General features: G+C 38.3%; 1 protein-coding gene across 1 annotated transcript in view; it reads left to right on the top strand.

The window, feature by feature from the left end:
* LOC127198736 (mucin-16-like) overlaps positions 1–26672 on the top strand; it is a 234353-nt gene that overhangs the window by 196332 nt on the left and 11349 nt on the right. The window contains 23 exon segments of the mRNA XM_051156780.1: positions 41–76; positions 1995–2060; positions 3002–3123; positions 3215–3273; positions 3403–3575; positions 5177–5212; positions 7188–7253; positions 8381–8502; positions 8600–8658; positions 8782–8954; positions 10035–10070; positions 14141–14206; positions 14955–15070; positions 15168–15223; positions 15355–15527; positions 16883–16915; positions 17559–17624; positions 18892–19010; positions 19094–19152; positions 19286–19458; positions 20186–20221; positions 24480–24610; positions 25617–25684. Coding sequence (XP_051012737.1) covers positions 41–76; positions 1995–2060; positions 3002–3123; positions 3215–3273; positions 3403–3575; positions 5177–5212; positions 7188–7253; positions 8381–8502; positions 8600–8658; positions 8782–8954; positions 10035–10070; positions 14141–14206; positions 14955–15070; positions 15168–15223; positions 15355–15527; positions 16883–16915; positions 17559–17624; positions 18892–19010; positions 19094–19152; positions 19286–19458; positions 20186–20221; positions 24480–24610; positions 25617–25684 — 2044 coding nt within the window.

Below are 26672 nucleotides of genomic sequence, written 5' to 3'. Positions count from 1 at the left end.
ATTTTGCACCTTGCACTTATGCTTGACTTTTGTTTTCTAGATTATAATGGACTGGGTCCAGACATACTAACTACAAGTAAGTATCAAATCATGCTAATTCTGTCTTGGTCCAAGCTGTCCTCCTCATTTAAAAAAGAAGCTTGCCCCAAACACAAGCCAGTCTCCTGTGTGGAGCCAAGGTTTTAGCACCAGAAAGATGAGCCTTGAATTCTGAATACTCCATAAAGCTTCATCTTGGAGTGAGAAATATGAATAAGTTATTGTTACTCATAAAAAGATTAATGTTTATATATATACATATATATTCTAAATATAACCTGGTCAGTCTATATAATGTTACTTGCATCTGTGTTTTCAGGACTGTTTAATATTGGATAAACTATTGCTGTGCTCTTCCATGGAAAACACTATTTCTCTCAATCTCATTCATTGTCCTTAATTCTTTGTGTAGGGTTGAAGGCTCATTGGCTTTTCCTCATCCACTTTAGTGCCTCTATTGTTGTTGTCCTGGTACAACTCATATTTATGCAGTCACATTGCTGAGACCTTTTGGGTGCAGGTTCCGGCATTACTGGAATATACAGTCTCATAGCAAACTCTCTAATCCTCTGGCTCTTAACAAACTTTCCTCAGACTCTTCTGCAATGTTTCTAGAGCCTTGGGTGCAGAAATTGTTTTACAGATGTATGCATTATCATTGGCACTGGGATTCACCACTCTGCATTTTGATTGGCTTTGATTTTCTTTAATAGTCTCTGACTGTTACAAATAGAAGTTTATTTGATGAGGGATGAGTACTACACTTTAAATAGTAATTCTTTAGTTTATGTCTGCTATAACCCAAAATATTTAGATCTTATCAGGGGTTTCACTGTCAAGCTTTGGACTGTGGCTGCTACTTAAGTTGTTTTGGCTAAAATATTACACTGTTTCATTCCATGACCCAATCATCTACCTTTTTCTGCAACCATTCTTGTATTTTTATAATTAATCCTATAACACCCCATTTACAATCAACCAACTCACTAATTTTCCTGCCAATTCTGTTATTTAATTTTCATTTTCATTCTTCCTGTATTTTATGCCTTGCTCACACTTTTTTCCATTCTTTCTGTGATGCATGCATCCATAATATGCCCTTTCCTTGTTCATTTCCTCCATCCATTCATTTACCCATCAACTCATCTACCTGTCCACACATCTAACAACATATACACACATACATCCACTCACCTACGTACCTATCAATCTATCAATGCATTAAACCATCTAAATACCCAGTTATTACTGTATTATATACTTATGTGTGCGTATATCAATCTATTTATTTTTCAGTTCATTTATTTGAACTTCCTTTTTTATTTTTCCTATGTATCTACCGAACCATGCACCCACACGTACATGCCTCCACCCCTCCATCTACCTACCCACATATCTATTCATTCACCCTCATGCACCCACTCATTCCCTTCTGTACACGTACCTAATCACCCATACACCCACCCATTCACTCACATTTTCACTCATCCATTCATATTCATTCCTATATTCTTGTGCTGCCTTCTGTATCTCCAAATTCTACTGTTTTATTGTTTTTTAAATATTTTGGAAGCCAGGCGTGGTGGTGCACGCCTTTAATCCCAGCACTCGGGAGGCAGAGGCAGGTGGATCGATGTGAGCTTGAGGCCAGCCTGGTCTACAAAGTGAGTCCAGGACAGCCAAGGCTACACAGAGAAACCCTGTCTCAAAAAATACTTTGGAGCCATTTGCCATTAATTTATCACTTTCTTCTCTGATGTAAAATTGATGAACTGCTCACAATTTTCATTGCCTTGAACACATTTCATTCACAGACTTAGTTATCCCTCCACTTATACAGTCACTCCTGTTTCTGGTTCACCCGTGAATTGTTGGCCTGCCTTGAACCACTACTATAAGACCTTTCTTGATTGTATTGGAGCTCTAGTTATCACTGATCATAGACTTTTCCACAGCTCCTGAGCCAAGCACCACCATACTGCCTTTTGCGTTGACACCTGTGCAGCCAGAATCTACCACAGGTATTTGGGGAAGCCATTTTCCTATACTTGATGTGAAGTTCAGTCCCACACTTCCACCATCTGACTTACATGAATCCTGACAAGTCAGGGTGTGAATATCCAATGACAGGATAATTATTACAATCACAAAGATTATACTAGCCTTTCAATTGGATGCCAGCCCTCATGCAGCTACCAGGCTTCTGAGAAGAATAGAAGATGACAATTCATTATGGGATTCCTGTGAAGTGAAAGGGAGCTGAGCCAATATAAGTGGGTGGAGGGCCTTTTAGAGAAAGCTCCACCTGAACTGAATTGCCTAGGGTAAGTAAAAATAAGAGATAAATTGACATGGTTTGATTCCATAAAGGAAGATTCTAACAGAGTGGGCTCAGTGGCCACAAAAAATGAGTGAAAACCTTGAGGAATTTGATTTCTTTGAAACATGAATCACGACTCCCAGAAATGGCTCTTCATGTCTGTCTCAGGACCCACAGAGACATAATGTTAGACACAGGACTGATGAGTAACTAAAGCTAAGGATAATAAAAAAAAACACATTAAAGGAATATTTAATGTCAAGTCAAGAAATGTGAACTTGACACTGAAGCTCCACAGGGGGCCATAGTTGTAAGAGCACTAGTGATGCCCTAGTGAGTTTTTCATTTTATAAATACTTTCCTGGTGTCCATAATAGAAAAATACATTTAGATAGGACACACAGTCAGTCATTTAGGGTAATGGTCTGTATATTAGAAAGTAATACCTATTCTGTTATGATGAAGGGGATAGCACATGTGAGGGACATTCAGAGAAGGGAATTGATGTGGCCTGCAGAGGAGATTTTCAGCTCTGGATGACAGGTGGCCATATTGTGGGAGATTTAACTTGATTAGCATAGGACTCTAGTTTAGCATCATGCAAACTCTGTCATAGCTATCTCTCTTCCTGAATTCCTACAGCTATGGGGCGTCATCTGCAAACCTTCACAATCAACTTCACCATCTCAAATCTTCCACATTCAGCAGACATGAGCTATAGTTCAGCCATGTTCAACTCTACTGAGAGTGTTCTACAGCACCTGGTGAGACCATCATCCTGGAAACTACTTGTCGGACAAAGTATACATACTGCATCAAACTCTTTTCCCTTTCCCCTTTCTCCACCTTCCATAGCTTAGACCATTGTTCCAGAATATCTCCTTCAACTCAAGCTGCAGTCTGACCTCCCTCAGGTGAGGCACTTCCTTGTCACTTTCAGGAATTATTATATTTATTTTTATTCTTCTGTTATTTCCTCCTTCCTTGGGATGCTCATCCATATTAGGATGTCCCCCAGAGTCTTCACATATCACCATTTTCAGGCCTGAGAAGAATCAAAACTCCACTAGTGTGAATGCCATTTGCTCCTATCAACATGACTCTGCACATCCTGGGCTGAACACACAGGAGCTGTATTGGGAGCTGGGTCACCTGACCCATGGATTCACTCAGCTGGGCAACTATACACTGGACAAAGATAGTCTTTTTGTGAATGGTGAGCATAGTCTGAGTTTTCTATAGGATGTTCTCAGCCATTCTTAATTTGTCTACTCTTTTCAAAGTCAGTGATCTCTTTCTAGACTGGTTGCATCCATGTTTCTACAGTGTTCTTTCAAGAGCTTGAGAAGCACTCATGAATAGCATGGCAGGGAAGAAGATATGGCAGGACACATGTGTTCCAAATCAGGAAGATGATGGATATAAATACTGGTCCTCCCTTTGCTGTCTATTTTTTTTATACTTCAGGGACACTGTCCATAGGATAGAGCTGCCAAGAATTAGGGTAGAGCTATGTACTTAATTTAACCCAATCCAATGGCCCCCTCACAGAATGCCCAGAGTTTTGTCTTCTTGGTTATTGTATCTGTTTTCAGATCACAGTCAGTACTCACCACTGTTTACCATGATGTTTATTCCAGCTACTCTCATGTTAACACAGAGAGACCCTGAAGCACATGTAGGTAATAGGACCTGTCCACTCTAACATACATGTATCTGGATATGAGTTCTAATGTTCCAAGTTTACATCTTTAACTTGGTCATTGGAATAACTCATGTAGGATTTTTCTGTCTAATAGCTTACACAATTTAAATTCATTGTATTGCTCACTCAGTGTCTTAGTTATGGTTTCTATTTCTGTGATGAAACACCAGTATGAAAAAGCAAGTCCGGGAGGAACGGGCTTATTCAGCTTACACTTCCATAGCACTGTTCATCACTGAAGGAAGTCAGAACAAGAACTCAAACAGTGAAGGCTCCTAGAAGCAGGAGTTCATGCAGAGGCCATGGAGAGGTGCTGCTTATTGGCCTATTTCTATGCTTGCTTAGCCTGCTTTCTTATAGAAGCCAGGATTTCCATCCCAGAGATGGTTCCACACACAATGGGCTAGGCTTTTCTCCATCCACCTCTTAGAAAATGCCTTACTGTCCATATTTATTTCCCTTTGGTTTTTCAAGACATGGTTTCTCTGTGTAGCCTTGGCTGTTCTTGATTCACCCTGTAGACCAGGTTGGCCTCAAATTCATGTCTGCCTCTGCTCCCCCGCAAGTGCTGAGAAGCCCAGATCTTAAAGAGACATTTTTTTTTCCCAGTGGAGCTTCCCTCCTTTCAGATAACTCTAGTCTGTGTGTCAAGTTGACCTAAGACAAGCTTGCATACTCACCATTTACCAAATATCCATCATAATACATAATATATTATACATTATTATTGGCACTAGAAATAAATAAGTCACATATGCACTTTGTCCCAGTATGAACTGTAATGGCACATGAAGTATTTAGTTGAACTCTATATTATTCGAATGGAAATGCAGTACCACACATAATAATTTCTTAATATACATATGAGATGAATACATAAAGAGTGGAAAATATTATGCCAGAAGTGAGTGTATATAAATATGGTGAGAATGATCCATATAAATACGGCATATAGACTCACTGGGTGGGGGCATAATGAAGACGCAGTAGAGAAGAGTTAGGTCCAGTTGAAACACCAGGACATTCCTTCCACATGGACTATGCATTGTGCTAAGGGTTGTCTGTCTGTCACACTTCCCTTATATGTTTTATTGCTGTTTTTGTTTTCCTAGGTTACAATGAAATTGGTACAGAAGAACCAACCACAAGTATGTATCGGTTTATCCTGCCCTAGATCTTGCTCCATGTTTTTTTTCCCTCATTTTAAAAGGAAGCTTGTTCTAAACACAAGCCAGTCTTTTTGGAATTTGGAATGGCTAAAATCTTAGTGAAAGGAAGATGCACAGTTGTTGGCGTCCTTTAGGAACTGGACCCCTAGTGCTGGATTTCTGACTTTTCTTCAGTCCTCTGAATAAGAAAAATATTGAAATTTTCTATGATGTTAGTAAGCTGAATTCATATAAAGATTTTAGTTTGTGTCACCTAAAACAAATGCTTGACAATATAGTACAGTCTTTATTGTTTTTTTGTTTGTTTATTTTTTTATTTTGTACATATACACTTTTATTATTGCCCATATATATAATAAACTACGTACAGAAAGAAGAACCATGAAATAATCAGGAATTATATAAATTCATAAATTATATACATTCATAGTGCTTTCGCTGTTGGTATTTGGCAGCCTTGAAGAAAATATCTTTCCTATTTTGGTGAGCCTAAACTTCTGAATATAAATCAATATCTATCATATCTTGCCATTATCAACTTAAAACATCTACCTAGACTTAAAAACTTCTTAACCGCTAAACAACTAAGCTTAATTGTGAAACTAAACAATCTGGTCTTTAACCCCATCAGAGACTTGAGAAGGAATAAAATTAATTACCTGAGTATACAAGCAGTGCAGGTTAGCAGCTTCCCAAAGAAGAAGATAACAGAGACAGTTTGCTGCCTGACCAGTCAACCAAAACCCTATGCAACATTGGAGCATCTTCTTCATTGTTAAGTAGAAAACTCCGATGGCTGCTAAAGGGTTTGGGTAGAATGATCCACTCATTCAGTGTCCTACTCATCTGTCTCTTCAGTGGCCTATTCTTTCATCTGCTAGTTACTCTTCCTCTAGAACCAAATTTTAAGCTGTCTATCCTCCCATCCATCCATCCATCCACCATCCATCCATCCATTCTCTTTTACATTCTACTGTATGTATTTCTTCATTTTCTCTATCATTCCTTCTCTACTCATATTTCTAGCCGTTCACTCATCTGCCCTTCAGTCACTCACTCATACTTCCTTAGTTCTCCCCATTTGCTACCTTGGCCTTTATTTCTTTGATATTTCACTCTTCTACACACACACACACACACACACACACACACACACACACACACACACACACACACACCCTTACCCAGTCATCTATCCATTATCCCCACTACATATCTGTCATTCCAGCCATATACCCAGCAACTAGACAACCACTCACTGATGTATACATCAGTGTACCTCTATGTCTGGTATGGCATCCAAATATCTATCTACCAAAATTTTTTATAGTTGTCTGTTAAACATTCATATTATTTGTTTTTCTTTTTATGTCTGTGCATATACTTAGCCATATATACATGCATCCATCCATCCATCCATCACCTATTCATTTGTCTATCCATCCACAATTCAGTCATCAGCCCTTTACTATTCTGCCCATCCACTAATATGTAAGTCCACCCACCCACCTGTTCACCTATATATTCATTCATATACTTACCCTATAACTCATCTATCCATTCATGCTTTCACTACCATCATCCATCATGTTCATTTACTTACATGTTATTTGTTCCCTCTTTTATTCATTCCATTTCTCCAGAAGCCTATTACTATTAAATTCTGGTTGACTTTTCATCTATCCGTTCTTCTTTCTACTTATCTATTTAACAATTCCATTGGTGTCTTCCAATTAATTTGTCTTCTTTTCTCACCCTTCATACAGCCAACTACTCTCACTAGCTGAGTTAATTTCATTCACAGGCTTTTTCAATACTACCATCATCCATTTTGATTTTAACCCCTTTTATGTATCATCCACCTATGAATTATTTGTTTGAAATTGGACTATTGCTGCATGGGCTTCTCTGACCACATGAGGATTTTGTCCATCACTGATATCCTTTTCCACAGATCCTGAACCTGCCAGTACCATGCTGCCTTCTCCATCGATGCTTGTGCAAACAGAATCTACCACAGGTATCAGAGGACCTGTTTCTGTGTTGATAAGACACTCTCTCCCAAACCTCCAACATTTGACTTCAATATGAAATCTAGACACATGGATATGAAGAACCTACTCCCATAACCATCAGTAGGGACACAAAGATTATTGCAGTAATTCAACCAGTAGCTCACCTTCATATAACTGCTAGGATTGCAAGATAAGCAGACCATTGCAGTACAGTGCGGAGTTTGGTGTGAGCACACATCTCACATGATAGAGTAAAAGCTTTCTAGAAATATTTCAACATAATTTGAATCTCTCAGGATGAACAAGAGTGATCTAGATAAATAAGACAGGAAGGCTCCCAACAATGAAATTTCATTACCCTCGCAAAACATAGTATGCTGGGAGAACTGAGAGAAATTTGTCTCCTGTGGAAGATAAAGTTTATCTTCTAATGTAGCCTTTGCATTTCTAGTCCAGAGTCCACAAAAACATCATGGTAGGATTGATGAGCCACCAGAACTAAGAGATCATAAGCAACCAGATTGAAAAGGGCCTTGAATGACAAATCAAAATGCTCAAACTAGACACTGGAACTGCACAAAAATCTCTGAGTTGTAGCAGTGATGTAGTATTCCCAGTGAGATTTTCTTATCGGAAGACCCCTCTGAAGTTCATCATAGTTCTGGGCAGTGGTGGTGCATGCCTTTAATCCCAGAACTTGGGAGGAAAAGGCAGGTGCTATCTCTGGGATTTCAAGGCCAGCCTGATCTACAAATCAAGTCTTGGACAGTCAGGGCTCTGTTACGCAGAGAAATCCTGTCTTGAAAAACAGAAATAAGCAGACAAATAGCCAAATAAAGCGCAGCGTAGAAGAGGTCCTTTAGACAGTATATCTAATGAGTCTTATGAGTAGGGTGATAGCATGGATAAGACAAGATATTGTCATGATGGGGAAGTACATACAATGTATACAATGTATGTTGGGGACATTCGGGAAGGAGCCTTGCTGTGTTATGGAGATAAAATACTAAGGTTGTAGCTTAGGTGAGTACATTGGTAGGTGTTAAGACATAAGGATATGACTGATGACTACAGGATTCCAGTGTGGTTCCAGAAATACACTCTTAGTTGTATTTCTTCTCAGTTCTTTCAGCTGTGGGGCACCCCTTGAAGACTGTCACAGTCAGCTTCACCATTTCCAACCTTCCATATTCAGCAGATATGAATGATAGTTCATCCGTGTTCAACTCCACTGAGACTATCCTGAAGCACCTGGTGAGACCTTCATTCCAGTAACTTCAGTTAGTATAAATCCCATCTACCCACTGTATCCAAATTTTATTTCCCTTATTCTCCTAATTTTCCTCCCCAGCTTGAACCATTGCTCCATAAGATTTCTTTCAACTTAAGCTGCAGACTGGATTCCCTCAGGTGAGTGCACTTTTTGTCCATTTCCCAGGAATCTGTTATTGTTACCCCTCTGTTTGCTCCTTCTTTCTTCTGGTTCTTATCTACATTGCAATCTTCATGAAGTCTATACTCCTTTCATTCTAGGCCAGAGAACAATGGAACAGCTACTGCTGTGGAAGCCATCTGCACCTACTACCACGACCCTGCACATCTTGGGATTGACATCCCAGGACTTTACTCAGAGGTGAGCCAACTGACCTATGGAATCACCCAGCTGGGAAACTACACACTGGACAAAGACAGTTTGCACATCAATGGTGAGCATGATCTATGGTTTGCTGTGGGATCTGTTAATTTGTTTCTACATCTATCAATATTATTGATAGAACTGTCTAGACCAGTTGATTCTATGTTCTTAGCAACTTGTTTCAAGAACTCAAGAAGCACATCATAATAATGTGGCAAGGAGGTATGGATGTGTGGCCATATCATGTACAAAGTCAGCTGAGTTTCCTTTTTACTTCTTGTTGAATCCTGGAATATATCTCAATGTTTATAATACCAAAATTTATTTACACTTGGTTTTTCCATCCTAACTAACCAGATATGTAAATTTGCCTGCAGATATATCCAGACAATTGTCAGTTTGATGATTCTAGGTCCTGTCTATTGCCAAGCCATTTTAAACATAATACCCCATGACATGGGCAAGGAGATACAATGCATCTGCATTACTCCGAATTTAACAAAAGTCACAGATCTAAAAAGGGACTTTCCTGTTCCTACACTGTGTTTTGACCAATATAAATTTTGACATGCTGCTTTTTATATCCAATCTGTTTATTTGGCCATTTCAAGTGTTTGTATGTAATTTCTATCCTCCTTTTATTTTATATTCATCATTTGCTATAAACCATCCATTATGCCTGCTTTTTAAAAAACCAAATAACTTTCCTCTGTATCTTTTCCTAATATGAATTGCAGTGGGGACACAGATTTTTTTCTTTTCTTATTTTTTTTTTAAACTTTTGTCTGTTTGTCCTATATACTTCAAATAGAAATGGAATACTACCCATAATAAATGCTCAATACATATCTTCTAGATGGATATATAGTGCTAGAATAGAAGGCAAGATGATGGTGTGTTTTAATGCAAATTATTGTGGAATTGAGGTGTGAAAATCTGTTTTGTAAAAATCTACTGGAAATGTTAGAGATATGGGAAGAGGTGAGTATAGTTGAAATACCACAAAATTCTTCTCCATGATAATTTAAGTCAGATCATATTACCTGAATAAATGTTCAATAATATATACAAGGACCAAATATGTATGGATCAAAGCATGCTGTACCCTTTCTTCACTCTCCCTTCCTCTTATATGTCTTTTATTTTCTAGGTTTTAGTAAACCTCATCCAGAAGGATCATCTACAAGTATGTATCAGTTTAGAACAACCTAGATCTTGGTCCATACTTTTCTCCTCATTTCCAAAGTAAAATTGCCCTAAACATAAGTCAATCTCTTCATAAGGGGCAAGGTCTCAAGGGAAGCAAAATACAGAGACATTGGTCTCTTCTTGACACTGCAGCTCTCATCTTGAATTTCTGAATTTTCCAAACTCTTCTTGATTGGATAAATATATTTGTAAAAGTATACCCTACAAAATTATGAGGTTTAGTTTATCTAGCAATTGTGTAATTTATGTCTTCGAAAACTAAGTGTCACCATCAAGGGCTTTATTATCAAGTTGCTCGCTCTCTTTTGTTTTTTCTAATTTGTATTAGTTATTTGTGAGTTTTATACAATGAATTTGTGTCACTGTTGCACCGTTGGACATATTGTATCAGGTTAGTTATTGTTGTACCTCACAGGGTTAAAAATTAAGTAAGATCAGTGATTCCTCCTCCACTAGCATGCATAGCACCTTCCTGCACTCTGAAAGCTACCAGAATGGATGAAACCTCCATCTGAGTAGCAGATTTATTTCTCCATGTGCTATGACTCAAGTCTGTGGTGTGTTAAATAACCCAGTTCTAACCAATAAATTCTAGAGAGTAACCAAAAGTGTTGGCAATATCCAGTAATATTTAGGAGTCCATGGAATACCATTTGGAAACAACTCCAAAAGGAAGTTGGTGCTGGGCTTTTATTTGTCATCCTGTGGTGTCTAATGGTACATTGTTACCCCATTATATAGTAACTCCATTTAGACTCTATATGTGTGTATGCACGTATTTTATGAAGTTTCTGTAGTATTTGAGTTCCACCTGACTTTTTAGAATTCCCTTAGTGTTAATTATTCCTCCCCTTATTCCCCTTCTACCTGGTCATCCTAACTCCTCCATTTGACCCTTCCTGTCCCATTATACACTTTCAACCCTTAATGTCATCCTATCCTATCAAATGAAGCACAAAAATATAAAGATTCAAAGCCAACATCCACAAATAATAGAAAATATGTGGCTTCAGGTTACTTTATTGAGAATGATTGTTTCCAGCTCTATCCATTTACCTGCATGTTTCTTAACTGTATCATCTTATTTAAATTTTTATGCAATTTATTTTTATCATGTTTCCCATCCCCCAACTTCTCTCAGATACTCCCCCACTTCCTTACTTAGACAAACTCATGTTGGTCCTGTCTCTTTCCTCTTTTTTTTCTTTGTCCCCAAATTCCAAAATACAAAAATGAAAACCAAGACAAACAAAAAACTATAAGGCAAATAAATTTAAAACAAGAGAAAATACAACAAAAATCTCATACCAAAATAAAAACCTGAAGAAAAAAGGGGTGGGAGAGCTCATGTTGTGTTTTCCAACTGTTTCTGTACATGAGACCTGCTCTGGGTGTAGTTGATATACCCAGTGGCACTTAAATGGAGAAAATTAATTTTTCCCTTTCTAGCAGATATCAATTACAAACAGCTTCTCATTAGAGATGGAACTTTGTTTCTATTTCCTTTTAGTTCTGTAATATTTTTCTGTTTTGAAGGTGAACAGGTAAGATAACTGAAGATGAGTTCATGGTGATAGTCTCTTCCAGATGCAACAGGACTGATGCACAGATGAACTCACAGAGACTGTGATAATTTTATTTTTTTACCAACTTAACGATATTGCATATTGCACTGGTTCTTATAGAAGTTCTACTTTCAGCAACTTAAGGAAGTTACACACTTTTATTGGTAGTGTTTATACCTTTACTAGAAGTAAATAATTGTTTCTCTACCCCAAATTCATGCCAGCATTTGTTTTTTGTTTGTTTTGTTTTGTTTTGTTTTGATCTTAGCTATTTTGATAGGTATAAGATGAAATCTTGAAGTTTTCAATTTTTTCCTTGATACTTAGTAATGTTCAACATTTTTTAAAAAATTTCCCCACCATTTGTATTTTATTTTGTGAGAATTCTCTATTTAGAGGATGCCACGATTGTTAATTCAGTCGTTTTCTTGGTGTTTAGTTTTCAAATTTTTTATATGTTCTAGACACTAACTCTCTGTCAGATATATAGCTGGTAGAGATTTTTTGCAATTCTGAGGCTACCTCTTTGCTCAAAAAAATGCTATATTTTTCTCTACGTAAGGTTTTTAGATTCATAAGAACCCATTTATTGTTAGTCTTTAAGACTATGCTACTCAGGTTCTGTTCTGAAAATCCTTTCTTGTACTAGTAAGTTCAAGTGTATTCCTTTTTTTTTCTGCTCAGTTAGATCAGGATACCAGTGCATATATAAATGTTGTTTAATCATTGGGAATTGAGTTTTAGATGTCATTGGGCTCTTCATCATCTACCTTTCCAGCTGCTCATCCTTTCATTTTTCTAACTATTTCTCTCTCATACCACATTTCAATTGGTCTATCCATCCATTGATTCATTCATCCGCCCACCCATCCATCAATTCTCCTGCCCATTTTATTGTATTTCCTTTGTTTCTTTTGTCCCTGCTTCTTTTAGTCATGACTACATTCATTCACTCATAAACCGTTCACCAATAAACCCATATTACTATTCATTTACCAGTTCATACTTTATTTGTTCATTTTTCTTTTACCTCCTTTTTAATACATACACCTGTCCTTTCATCTATGGCACACCTGCCTATATATTTATATATTCACCACCTGTATGATCATCTATCCATCTGTCAGTTACTACATCTGTATCTCTCAGTCCATCCAGCTGTCTCCACAGCTACTTCTTATGTCTACATGCCTTCCTATCATTCATTATTTTTCTTTCCTTATTCTGTGAATTCACATACCAATCCATTCATGTATCTATGCCTGCAGTACCTATCTACTCATCCATCCATTCATCCACCTACCCATCTATTCAATATTATCACCTATCCATCTATATATTGTTGTGGTTAATTTATAAGTATGGCCTAGTAAATGTTTATTATTAGGCTAATTATTATGGTGGTGGTATTTTCTAACCCACAAACACTCACTGAAAACACAGACACCTGATGTACTCTTGAATAAGCCTTTACCCAGGGCAAGACAGATATTACCTCCTAAGCTAGCCTCCAATAACTCCCAGTCTCTATCCCATTCCATCTGCTTAGAATAATTTCTATCTTTGCTACCTCCCACCTATAATCCCAAAATACTTGCTAATGTTCTCCATCTCTTTCCATTAGGAAGTTCAGAGTTCCTTCTATAGGGCTACATGGCTCGTTTCCTATCCTATGACAATCCTTCTACTTCCTCCATCCCATCTCTCCTCTCTTTCAAAATTCTGTCTTCAAATGCCTGCAAACCTTAGCCATACCTATCCCAGTTACTTGCCCAGGTCCATCAGTATTTTTTTGGTCAAACAAGAATATGTTTTTAGGCAGGGTTACATAGCAGTATTTGGGGTACATTATAAGACAGCAAGCAGTAGTTAGCATCTAAATATATCAGACCAACCCCAACAATATATCTACACAATAATCTGCCCATTGATCCATCGACACACATAGCAACACACACACACACACACACACACACACACACACACACACACACACACACGTCTACCCATCATTAAGTAATTCCACGTAGTTGTTCTTTCTTCTCTCTCTCTCCAGTTTACCTTAGATTGGATTCTTCTTGAATGTTGTTTTGGCCATCTTTTTATATATCTTTCCTCACATCCATCCATTTACCTTTTCTATTTTCTGTCCTCCCAATTAATCGATGTACTTTGCTCATTCTTTCTGTTGATCATAATCTCAGTATCTTACATTAATTTTATTCATTGACTTGCTCCCTCTTCCACTCATACAATCATTCTTCAGTTTTTTTCATAATTCACCTGTGAATGGTGTTTGAGCCTTTGACCAAAAGGTTCTCACACTATCAACAGTCTTTGTTGTATGTAGAAAGGGAAATTATTTCTGAGAAAAATTCCTCCTGAACTGAATCTCTCATGATGAGTAAGAGCAATCACAGATCAATGAAGTATGAAATGTTCTTGTAAGTGAAGATTTCAGCAATGACAATCCTTTCCACAGCTCCTGAGCCAGCTACCACTATACTACCTTCTTTATCTACATCTTTGCTACCAGAAACTACCACAGGTATGTTGGGATCTCATTGTCTATTTTTGATTTGATCCCCTGTTCCACACTTCTACTATCTAACTCCCAGATAGAGCTAGGAAACCAGGGTGTGAATATCCTAGGCTCAGGGTCATTTCATTTGCACATAGATCAGATTTGCAATTCAATCAGGTACTTGCTTGTGAGACAAATAGGCCATTATAATGCTTTGAATGTTTGTGGGGTTGGTAACAGGCATTTAAAATGATATAAGAAAGGGGAAGCTTTCCAAGGAAAATTTTCCCTAAACTGACTCTCTCAGAAGTAGGAGTGATACCACTAAAAGAAGCATGAAGTGTTCCTGGAAGTGAAGATTTCATTATGTGAGCTCAGTGGCCACCACCAACATAGTGAGTGGTGAAAATCGAGAGGAATTTTATTTCCATGAGTCACTATGTTAAATACCTAGTACAGCCTCTGTCCATCCTGCTCAGCACCTACTGGGTCACAGTGGTAAGCTCAGGGATAGATAAGTAATTATAAAAGACTGGAAGTAATCAAAAATTATTTGAATACTGTTGTAGTTTGTAATCTGTTACTGTGATAAACATCATCTAAGGCAACATGAGGAAATATGGATTTATTTTAATATATACTTAAATTTCACAGTCTATACTCAAGGAAAGCCAAGTAGGACACTGGAGGAGAAGACAAGCTGATGAGAACAGATTTTACTCTGGACTCATGCAAATTCTCAGTTGAATCTCTTCTTTTCTCATAACTATAGAGTACCATCTGAATATTCTTACAATCAACTTCACCATATCCAACCTTCCATATTCACCAAATATGAGTGATGGCGTCACAATGTTCAGCCCAACTGAGAGTGTCCTGAAGCACCTGGTGAGAACCGTATCCCAGGAGCCCAGGGGATATAAATTCCACATGACCCCTTTATCTAACACCTGGTTTGCTTTCCCTCCTCTTCCCTCCTCCACAGCTTGGACTCCTCCATAATGGCTCCTTCAACTCAAGTTGCAGATTGGATTCCCTAAGGTGAGTCCACATTCTGTCCATTTGCTATGAATGACCATTGATTATTGCTACTATTCTCATTCCCTCTCTTTCTTTCTGCTTCTGATCTACATTATGATTTTTCTAAAGTCTCTACACTCTTCTCTTTCTAGGCCTAAGAAGAATGGAACAGCCACTAGTGTGGATGCCATCTGCATCTACTATCCTGACCCTGCACATCCTGAGATGGACATCCAAGGCCTGTACTCAGAGCTGAAGAATCTAACTCATGGAATCACCCAACTGGGTAATTACTCACTGGACAAAGGAAGTCTGTATGTCAATGGTGAGTGTGTTTTGTGGTTTGCTATAGGACACCCTCAGGCATCTTTTATTTTTGTATACTCTCTAGTATATATAAATTTCCTTGAACTTCAGAGGAGATAGTATAAATATCCTCTTTATGCCTGTGCAATCAACAGTCAGTTATTCCCAACATGTTGAGTTGACAATTTTTTCTTCCCACTATCTTTTAATACAAAGAAAAGCATGTATGATCAAGGTTGAAGGTAGCATTGTCTATGATTATGAATATAAATATTTGCAAGGCAGTTTGCAGGGCAGTTATATCTTATGTGCCATAGATCTTATGAGAGCCTCTGGTTAGAAACAACAAAGTAATTTCCCCTATAAAGCTGATGATCCTCCCAATCATAGGTATTTTTAGGTGGCTTACTGTTCTGGGAATGAATTGCCTATGCCAAAACAAGCCCAAAATCCATTCTGAAATCACTTGATTACCCATAACAGTTATGCCACAATTGCACTAGTAAGCAAATCTTACTTGGCCACGTGGTATTATAATACACAAGGTCCTAGCTAGATAAAAATGTTAAATTGTTTTGTTTCAGCAGCTCAGTAGCCTGAATATGTGCCATGAGGCATACAAGTCAAAAGTGAATGGGCTTCCAGTTTAATTCTAGATTACTCTGTGTTTTATAATCCAAAATATTTGGTGTCTTATCTTTTTATCTATTACCTTCTTTTTAACAATAAAGACTGAAGACAGTGAAAGGAAATCCCCAACAAGTTTATTTCTAACCATCAGAAACTTGATGATTTAAGTTTTTATCTAGTTACTATAATTTGGAAATTGTGGAACATGTGTAAGGTTTCAATCCCTCATAAAGTAAACAATTTATATATCACATTACGTTGTCTACTAAACAGTACCAAGAATCTATGCCAAACATTACACTTGACACCAGAAGGGAATAAGTTATGTTTTGTCCCACTGAAGTCTAGAGTGAGGCCCAGGCTTGTTTCAGCACTGTATTCTTCAAATGGAAATGGAGTAACCACATACAGAAAGTACTCAATAAATATCAACTGAGTGTGTCAATAGAAAAGAAGGAAAGATGATAGTGTGGGTGTGTACATATAAATGGAGGAGGAGGCATGGCAACAGATCTGAGAGCCTCATGTTAGGAAGATGCTCTAGCAGTGATGACAAAGTCTTGGATCTGGCTGAAATGGCAATAATTTCTTCTTCATGGTGATATTTGTGTCAGATCTAAGAACAGAAGTAAACATTAACTAAACATATACAAAGACATGTACCCAGATTTGTCCCACATGTACCCAGGCACAGTGTATGGGACTTTGTCACTCTTTTCTTTATGTGTGCCTTTTGTGTTACAGGTTATAATGGACATGGTGCAGAACTTCCTGCAGGTATGCATTAATTTGGCCTATCTAAGTCTTGGTCCATACATTCCTCTTCATTTCTAAAGGAAAGATCCCTACGCACAAGCCAATCTCTTGAGAGGACCAAGGCCTAGTGAAAAAAAAAAAATTTGTCCTTGGCCTCTTCTTGGAATTTCACCCCAATTGTTTACACTCCTGATTTTTCTTCATTCCTCTTGGTTGGTGAAAGGTGTTTATAGAAGTGTTGCCTACAGAATTACTGGGCTGACTTCAGATGAGTGCTGTAGTTTATGTGTTCTAAAACCAATGTCCCCCAGTAGAAGCGTTGTTATTAAGTTGAAAATTCTGAAAGCTACTTAAGTGGATTTTGCAAAGATTTCACAACATCTTTTTAAATAATCCATTCTATTTTTCTAGCTATTATTTTTCATTTTTCTATTTATTCATCCTCAGATATTATACTTCCCTCTACCTACCTACCATCCACAGATTTACTCCCCTATCCTGCTATCCATTCTTGTCCCCCTTCATTGAGGCAATCACTTTTTTCTCTACTGTTGTTTGTCATCCACCTGGGAATTTTTTTTTTTTTTTTTTTTGTGGCTTAGAGTACTGAGGGAAGGGTCTCTCATCATATGAAGTCTCTAACTTGATGGCAATCTTTTCTCAGCTCCTGAATCACCCACCACTATCCCGCCTTCTCCATCAACATTTGTGCAAGCAGAACCTACAATAGGTATGTTAGGGATCTTTATTCCATCCTAGATAAGACTCCCATTCCACACCTTTACTAGCTAAATTTCACATGACACCTAGAAAACTAGGATGTCAGTAGCCTAGTGTCAAGATCATCATTATAATAACAAAGATAATTCTAGCAATTCAATCAGATGATTTCCTTCATGAAATCACCGGACTCTGAGTTAATAATTACACTACAGGGAGGAATTTTAGTGGAAGAAGAGTCATACGGGATATTATGAGAAGGGAATGACTTCTCGAGACTCATTCCACCTAAATTGAATTTCTCAAGATGAGTAGGAGTGACCCAGATAAATAAGCCATGTAGTTTTGCTGGGAGTATTCCATCATTGAAGGATTAGTGGAAGAATGGAGAAATTGATTTACCTGAAGCAATAAAGCTTAGCTCCCACTATAGCTATTGTATGTCTAGTTCAGAACTCAGAAATGGATAAGTAACTAATGATAAAATGTCACTAGAAACTGGACTAAAAGAGGCCTTGAATGCAAAATCAAGAAGATTCATCTTGGGTCTGAGGAGTATGCTTGGTGGTTAAAGTGCTTACCATACAAACAGGAGAACCAGAGTTAAATCCCAACATGGTAGCCTGTGTGTAATTCTAGACCTTGGAAAGACAAGAAAGCAGGCCCTCATCAAAGCTGACCAGGTAGTCTAGTCCATAATATAAGCTCTAATTTCAATAAAAGATCCTCAGTCAATGTATAAGGATGAGAATGATCAAGAAAGGTATTTGGTGTCAATCACAGGCCCCACATTTGCACATATGTACACACATATATATGTACATATATATGTGTATTCCAGATACACATATATTCATGCATATATATACATACATATGAACATAAACTAGTGTATGTGAAACAAAACTAAAGAAAAAATAAGTGAATCTGATATGGGAAATTTAAAGGAGTCATGAGTAATGCTAGAGTTTGAGCAGCCTTAGTGAAATTTTTATTGTGTAACGATTCTTCTACTGGTATACATGGATAGCATCCTTTAGGCATTACATTCAGTGAGTATCTTGTGGTGTTATCATAGGCGAGGGAGGGTAATACCTAGCTGTGATGGGGAAGCAGAAAGAATATATGTATAGAAGAAAAGATAGTTGATGTTTCATGGAGATGAGAATGTGAGTAGTCATATAATGGGAAAGAAGATGACCTTATGAGTGCAGGAGTTCAGGTTAATCCCAGGTAAACTATAATCCATGGTTATGTCTCTTCCTCTCTTCCTGTAGCCATAGGGCATTTGAAGACTTTCACACTCAATTTTACCATCCTCAACCTCCCATACTCAGCAGGCATGAGCACTGGCTCAGCCATGTTCAATTCCACTAAAAGGATCCTGCAGCAATTGGTGAGTTGCACATTCTGACATCTCCCAGTTTGATAAGGCCTATTCCCTCCTCCATTACTTCTTCTCTTACTCTTTCTTCCCAGATTGGACCCTTGGTCCAGAATGAATTCCTCTATTCAGATTGCAGACTGGCTTCCCTCAGGTAATTTAACTTTTTGTCCATTTCCAAGGGATGACCATTCCTTATTGTAGCTCTTTTGTTTGGTCCTCCTTCTTTGGGACATCCATCCACATTAGGGTCTCTATCTAATGTCTTTATATCTCTTTCTATTCAGGCCTAAGAAGAATGGAACAACCACTGGGGTAAATGCTATCTGCTCCTATTACCATAACCCTGAACATCCTGAGCTTGACATTCAGGAGCTATATGTAAAGCTGAGCCAGTTGACCCAAGGAGTCACCCAGCTGGGCAACTACATCCTGGACCAGAACAGTCTCTATGTCAATGGTGAGTGTGGTCTACGGTTTGCTGTGGAGTGTTTCTAGGTAATCTTTAACTTTTTCTATACCTGACAAAGTTACTGGTGGTATCTGTCTAATTTTAGTGTTTCCAGGTCCTTGGCATTTCTCCAAAGAATCAAAAAAAAAAAAAAAATCACATACAAATAATTAAGCAACAAGAGCTTTAGTTCAAAACCAAAGCAAAATATTCAGACCTGCCATACTGTCAGAAAGCAGCAAGCTGAAGCTCAATTTGCTCAAGAGCCTTGAGTCTCTTTCTCAAGGCTTCTTTCCGTGGGTCCTGGAGGAGGATGAATTATTTGCTAGGGGTGGGTTGCACCCAACTTTATGTTTTGACCATTATGTGTAGATTGTCTAAACCTTTGCTTACTATGGCTGTACTTTTTATTGGTGCATTTTATTTTAATCATATTCATGTCCACTCATGCATAGACATAAAGTGGTAAATAGAGGATTTTCCATAAAAGTAGACTCATGTATCTAAAACCAATTCAGTCTGTATTAGTATACCTCCTGTAGCTCAAAAGTATGTTTGCCCACGAGAGGGTAATTAACAGATATTGGCTAGTAAACTAGTAAAAATTTGTGGTGGTTGAGTAATTTATTGTGTCATCTAGAAAGAAATATGCTCATAGCATGACAAACGTGGGATCCCAGGTTGCTAAGCTATTTGCACAAATGTCTCACACAAACCTCTCCTTCCTTTCTTGCAGGTTACACTTACCAGACTTCAGGGACTTCCCCCACTGGTAAGTGACCTAATCCCAAAGCTCACTCTACTGTCTTCAGAGGGGAAACAACAGTCCATGCTTTATCTCCAGCCATTCAGGAGGGAAGGAACTAGAAACACAAGCTGAGGTATCATTTCAATAAAACAAGCTGTGAATCACCTCTGTTTCAGTGGCAGGAATCATAGCATGATTACTAAATATTAATTGTATAGCTAGAGTTTATTTTATGCACCTTTAGTCCTCAATATTTGAAAAGGTGAGACAGGAAGATTACTTGAGGCCATGAGTTTAAGGCCATCTTGAAAACCAGCAAGATGTTATTTTTTCATTAATTAATTTATTTAATCACTTTATAGCCTGGACACAGCCTACTTTCCTCTCTTCTCCTAGTCCCCTCCTCACACCATCCACCCATTTGTCCATCCCCTTCTGCTCAGAGAAGTGGAAGCCCCACCAAGGATTCCAACCTACCCTGGCACATGAAGTCATAGCAACACAAACTTCGTTCTCTCCCACTGAGGCCAGACAAGGCATCCCAGCTATGGAAAAGGGATCAAATGGCAGGGAACTGAGTTAGAAACAGACCCTGCTCTGATTGTTAGGGGACACACATGACAACCAAGATACACATATGCTACATATGTGTAGGGAGGTCTAGGTCCAGCCCATGCATGCTCTTTCTCTTTGCTTAGTGGTTTAATCTCTGTGAGCCCCATGAGCTCAGGTTAGTTTACTCTGTGGGTCTTCTTGTGGTGCTCTTGACTCCTCCAGCACCCTCTGTTTTTCTTACTATGCTTCCACAAAACTCTCAAAGCTCAGCCTTTTGTTTGGCTGTGGATCTCTGCATCTGTTTCCATCAGCTTCTGGATAAAGCCTCTCAGAAGACAGTTATGCTAGGTACCTGTCTGCAAGCATCTTAAAATATGTTGTGTTAGTGTGTAGATAGAAAGAAACTATACAATTCAGATGCTTTATTTAAGAATACTGGGTCTTTATCTCTTGGACTAGGAAAGCCATCTTCAAGAGTGATTTGTTGTTCCTGAAAATAGTTACTAAAAGGGAAAGACAATATAAGACAGAAATAACAGGAATAAAAATTTAAATCTCCTCTTAGAATTAGGCCCAGTAACTAATACTTATAATCCCAGTACTCAGGAGCCTGAAATAGGGAGATTGTCATTAGTACAAAACCAGCTTGGGCTACCTAGTAAGTTCCAGGCCAACCTAGGTACCAGTGTAAAACTTTGTCTTGGTAATGCAAGACCAAATAAAATATCCTCTATCAAAACAGTTTAAGTATATATTAATAAGAAAGGAGAAAGAAAAAATGGGGAGAGGGATGGATATGAGAAAATAAGAATGAATGCAATCATACATATTCATGCATGCATGGAAATGCCTAACTGAAACCACTTTCTTTGTACAATGTAGCTATGCTAAAATATCAATAACAATACATATTAACTATATCCAACATACTTCAGAATATGTTTAGAACTTTGTCTTATAACGAATCCTTTTTATATTTAAAGTATTTTCTTTTAAACATTAAAAAAATATATATGTGTGCATTTTTTTACTTTATATCCTGGTCATAGACCCATCCCTCTTCTCCTCCCAGTCCCATCCTCCTTCTTTCTTCCCCCTCTTCCCTATGGTATTCCTCATAAAAGGGAATTAAAAAAACAAAAGAAATTAAAGATATCCTAGAATTCACTGAAAATAAAGGTACAATATACCCAAAATCATAGGACACAATGAAAGCTGTGCTAAGGCGAAAGTTCATAGCCCTAAGTGCCTTCATAGCAAAATTGGAGAGATCCCATACTAGCAACTTAACAGCACACCTAGAACAAAAATAAGCAGACATACCCAAAAGTAGTAGACCACTGGACATAATCAAACTCAAGGATGAAATCAAGAAATTAGAAAGAACTATAATAATTCAAAGAATCAATGAAATCAAGAGTTTGTTCTTTGAGAAAATCAACAAGTTTGACAAACCCTTAGCTAAATTAACTAAAAAGCAGAGGGTGGCAAACACCTCCAGCAAAGTAGCTAGATACAAAACAACCAAAAGAAAATTCAGTAGCCCTTCTTTATACAAATGACAAACAGGCTGACAAAGAAATTAGGGAAACCACATCCTTCACAATAGCCACAAAAAACTAAAAATAAATAAATAAAGTATCTTGATGTAACACTAACAAAGCAAGTTACAAACTTGTATAAAAAACCTTTAAGTTTTTGAATAAAGACATTGAAGAAGATATCAGAAGATGGAACGATTTCCCATGTTCATGGATAGGTAGGATTAACATAGTAAAAAATGACCATCTTACCAAACATGTACAATCCCTTTGGAAATCAATCTGGTGCTCTCTCAGAAAATTGGAAACAGCTCTACCTCAAGACCCAGCTAACCACTCCCGGGAGTATACCCAAAATATGCTCCACCATATAACATGGACATTTGCTTATTTGTGTTCATAGCAGTTTTATTGGTTATAGCCACAATCTGGAAGCAACCTAGATGACACTCAACCAAAGAATGGATAAAGATACTGTGGTATACTCAGCTATTAAAAACAAGGAAATCTTGAAAGTTGTAGACAAATGGATGGAGCTAGAAACAATCATCCTGAATATGGTAATCCAGAAAGAGACTCATGGTATATACTCACTTATAAGTGAATATTAGCCACACGGTACAGGATAAAAGACATAGACCTAAAGAAGTTATAACAAGAAGGACCTTAGGGGAAATAATTCTCATTCAGAAGGGCAAATAGAATACACATTATAGAGTTTGAAGAGAAGGAACAGGACAGACCTTACCACAGAGGTCCTATGAAAGACTCCACCAAGCGAGGGATCGAAGCGGATGCTGAGACTCACAGCCAACCTTCAGTGTGGAGCTCAGGGAGTCTTATGAAAGAGTTGGAAGACAGAAGGGCCCAGAGGGGACAAGAACTCCACACGGAGGCAAATAGAGCCAACAATTCTTGGTGAGAGGCAGGGGGTGGTGGTGGTGGTGGCTACAGAGACTGATGCACCAACCAAGGACAATGCATGGTGAGGACCTAGACTCTCTGCTCAGATGTAGTAGACAGGCAGCACAGTCTCCTTGTGGGTCCCAAACTATGGGGAGTAGGGGCTACTTCTGATATGAACTCTGTGCCCACTCATTGAACACCTCCCCCTGGCAGGGTGGCCTTGCCAGGCCACAGTGGAAAAAGATGCAGGCAGTCCAGATGAGACTTCGCAGGCTGAGGTTAGGTAATAGGGGAGGAGGGCTCATATTGTCTCTCTAGAGGAGGGACAGTGGGGATGAAGAAGGGAGGATAGGACTGGAAAGGGACCAGGGAGAGGGCTACAATTGGCATGTAAAGTGAGTACATAAATTTTTGTAAAGTTCTATAACCCCTAAGGGAAATAAATGAATAAATAAATAAACAAATAAACTACTTTCCGCTTTCTGAAATTTACCTTTCAGTGTCATTATCTGCAGTCACCCCTGTGTAACAATGCCAGAGTTTCTTGTACTCATGTAGCTGGGACTAAAGACTAGTATCAACCTTTCTTTATCCTCTTCCCTTGTCTTAATTTTTTTTTCCTATTCAGAACGGTTTTGAAAATTGTATATAATTATACAAAAGTTATCCAATTATGACTGAGATCATATGATTTATGTATTTCCCTTTAGCTTATTTCACATGTTATAATAGCCTCCAAGATTATTCATGATGAACTTTAATTCAAGATCCAAGGTCTGACCCCCCATGCGCTCCTTGAGGAAAGAAACATAGATCCTACCATGGGGGGTTCTATATGTCAATGATTCTAACAGGAGCAGCAGTGCGTTGTAGGGGATCAGAGGAATGGTAAGACGAGGAAGGGTTCCTGGAAGCGAATCTGATACAGCAGAAGTGTACATAGTACTGGGACAAGAGAATGAACAAGATAGGTGTGTATACTTTCCTCACTTTTTATCATATCGTGATGCTGAAGCATAAAGTGGAGTTTTGTTGCCAAAGAAAGTGGAAGAACATGCCAAAAATAGAGCCTGAGTCAACAAAAAGAGAACTATCTGACCAACACGAAGCTCTGTAAAATTCTAGTTTCCCCCTACTTTGGAGTAACTGCATTTGTGAGGTGTCTCTATCCCTAGCATGTGTGCTTACTTTAGGTTCATTATCAAAGCAGGAAGAGGTTTTCTAGGCAACTCCAGTCCTGTATAAAGAATTTAGGGTCTTTTCTTTTTCTGTTACTGTAGGCTACGTGCCCGAGAATGTAACCATAGAGGGTGAGTACCAGCTAAGCTTCCACATTATCAACTGGAACCTGAACAACACAGACCCAGCATCTTCAGAGTATATCACTATAAAGAGGGACATCGAAGAACAGGTGAAATCGCTTTCTAATCTCTCATCTCTTCCTGCCCAGAGTACCCCTATCATTACTCCGTCTGACTTAAATCTACCAAGTAATCATTTCAACGTTTCAACTTTGCCAATGCGTTACCACTGCTCTAGTGTTTTCAAAGGAGCCAGGGTAACTGTATTGTCTGTTTACCAGGCACACAAATGGAGGCTTACAGAGGAGCACTATGAGGATTGACGAGATAGCTCAGAGGGTTAAAAACCTTCCAGGAAAAACCTAATGTCCTGGGCTTAATTCCTAGAACATATCTTAGGGTGGAAGGAAAGAAGTGCACAAAGTTGTATCTGACCTCCAGATATTCACTACATTATGAGTGAAATCCCACATTGAACACAAAATAATAATAAATGAAGATTTTAAAGGGGGCATTATGTTAGCATTCTGTTGTTATGAAAAATACCTGAAATAAACAGCTTGGCAAAGGAAGGTTTGGCTTCAACTGATTGTTGCAGAATTATCAGTGTTGGCTCATCCATCTATTTCTTTGGGCCTGAAGTGAGGAGTGTGTGTAAGACAGATATGCTTCCACATGTCAGAAAGTAAAGAAAAAAAGAGGAAGAATCTGGGACAAGGACTAAACTTTCAGCAGCATACTTCCAGTGAATTATTTTCTCCAAGTAGACCTCTTCCATCACAGTTTTCACTACTTCCCAATAGTTCACTTAATTACAACCCCTCAATGAATCACACCATCAAGAAGTCCAATCTTTATGATCCAATCACGTCATGTAAGCTCTACATTGCTGTAGTAGATATTGGGCCTTCAACAAATGAGCCTGCCCAAAGGACATTGCAGATTCACACCATACCAGCTCTGAGGTACTTGGAGGGATACAGTAAGTAGGGGCAGTGCTAGTATTTGAACTGAGGTCTCCTTTGTCTCCAAGCTCACACTCACTCATTGCTTCTGGTGATCTCTTCACCCCCATAGGACTTCTCTCTAATCAACCATCTCTACTCTTCCTTCTAGGTCACCACACTCTACACAGACAGCCAGCTAAAAGAAGTATTCCAGTCTTGCCTTGTCACCAACTTGACGTAAGTTCTAAAGGTGGAAAACTGACTGATAGGCTTCCACAGACTTAACAGTAACAGGACAGCTATGGGAGAAAACTTGTTTACATAGAGTTCAAAGCATAAACGTGATAGCTATATTTATCCCAGACCAGCCTCCCTATTCAACACTTGCACACATGATCATATCATTATATTCTTTCATAAGTCTCTATAAGTTGAGTACAATGATCATATGAGAGAATCTGAGCCTTGAATAAATGAATGTCCTAAGGACTATCAACACAAGATTTAAACACTGGTCTTAGGGAAGGAACAAAGGTGTCTGTGTTTGAGAAGTGCTGGGCCCCTAAATATAGGACTGGCAATACTTCCAAAGATCAGTGCATTTGGTATTTGTTCATTTGTATGTATGTGGTATATGTGAGTGATGCATTCACAAGTGTGCAGGTGTACAAGCATAGGCAAAGGGCAATAAAGAATATATAGCATGATATTTCACCTTGAATGTATTCCCTTGAGACAGGACATCTCACAGAACCTGGAGTTAGGCTTGTAGCCAGGAAGACCCAGGAATCCTCCAGTCTGGCCTCGATAATGCTGGGGTTATAGGACTATGCACAGTCATGGCCAGGCTTTCTATAAGGGGTTATGTTCTGAACCCAGGTTCTTATGGATGTGCCATAAGTGCTGTTACTCACTGAGCTATCCCTCCAGCCCCTCTTCTAAAATTTAATATGGAAATAATTATAGCAACACCTCCTACCATGATGGAAGTCATTCTTTAAAGACCTTAATACATATCAAGTATTTAATATATGTTGTTATTGCTACTATAATTGTTTCAGCTCATTTCCTAGGAAATATATTTCCTAAAAAACAGTACCCAGAGTTTCTGAGGAATCTGTATAACCCTGATTCCTCCTTGTAGATCTTTGAGCCTTTAAAAGTATCAACTTGGTAAGTGAAGGCTTTCGTGGGACTGGGACAGAGGGGAAGGCATCCTATTGGG

This window comes from Acomys russatus, chromosome 14 (genome assembly GCF_903995435.1).
Source record: "Acomys russatus chromosome 14, mAcoRus1.1, whole genome shotgun sequence".
Taxonomy (NCBI): domain Eukaryota; kingdom Metazoa; phylum Chordata; class Mammalia; order Rodentia; family Muridae; genus Acomys; species Acomys russatus.
This window is presented reverse-complemented; position numbering and strand designations above follow the sequence as displayed.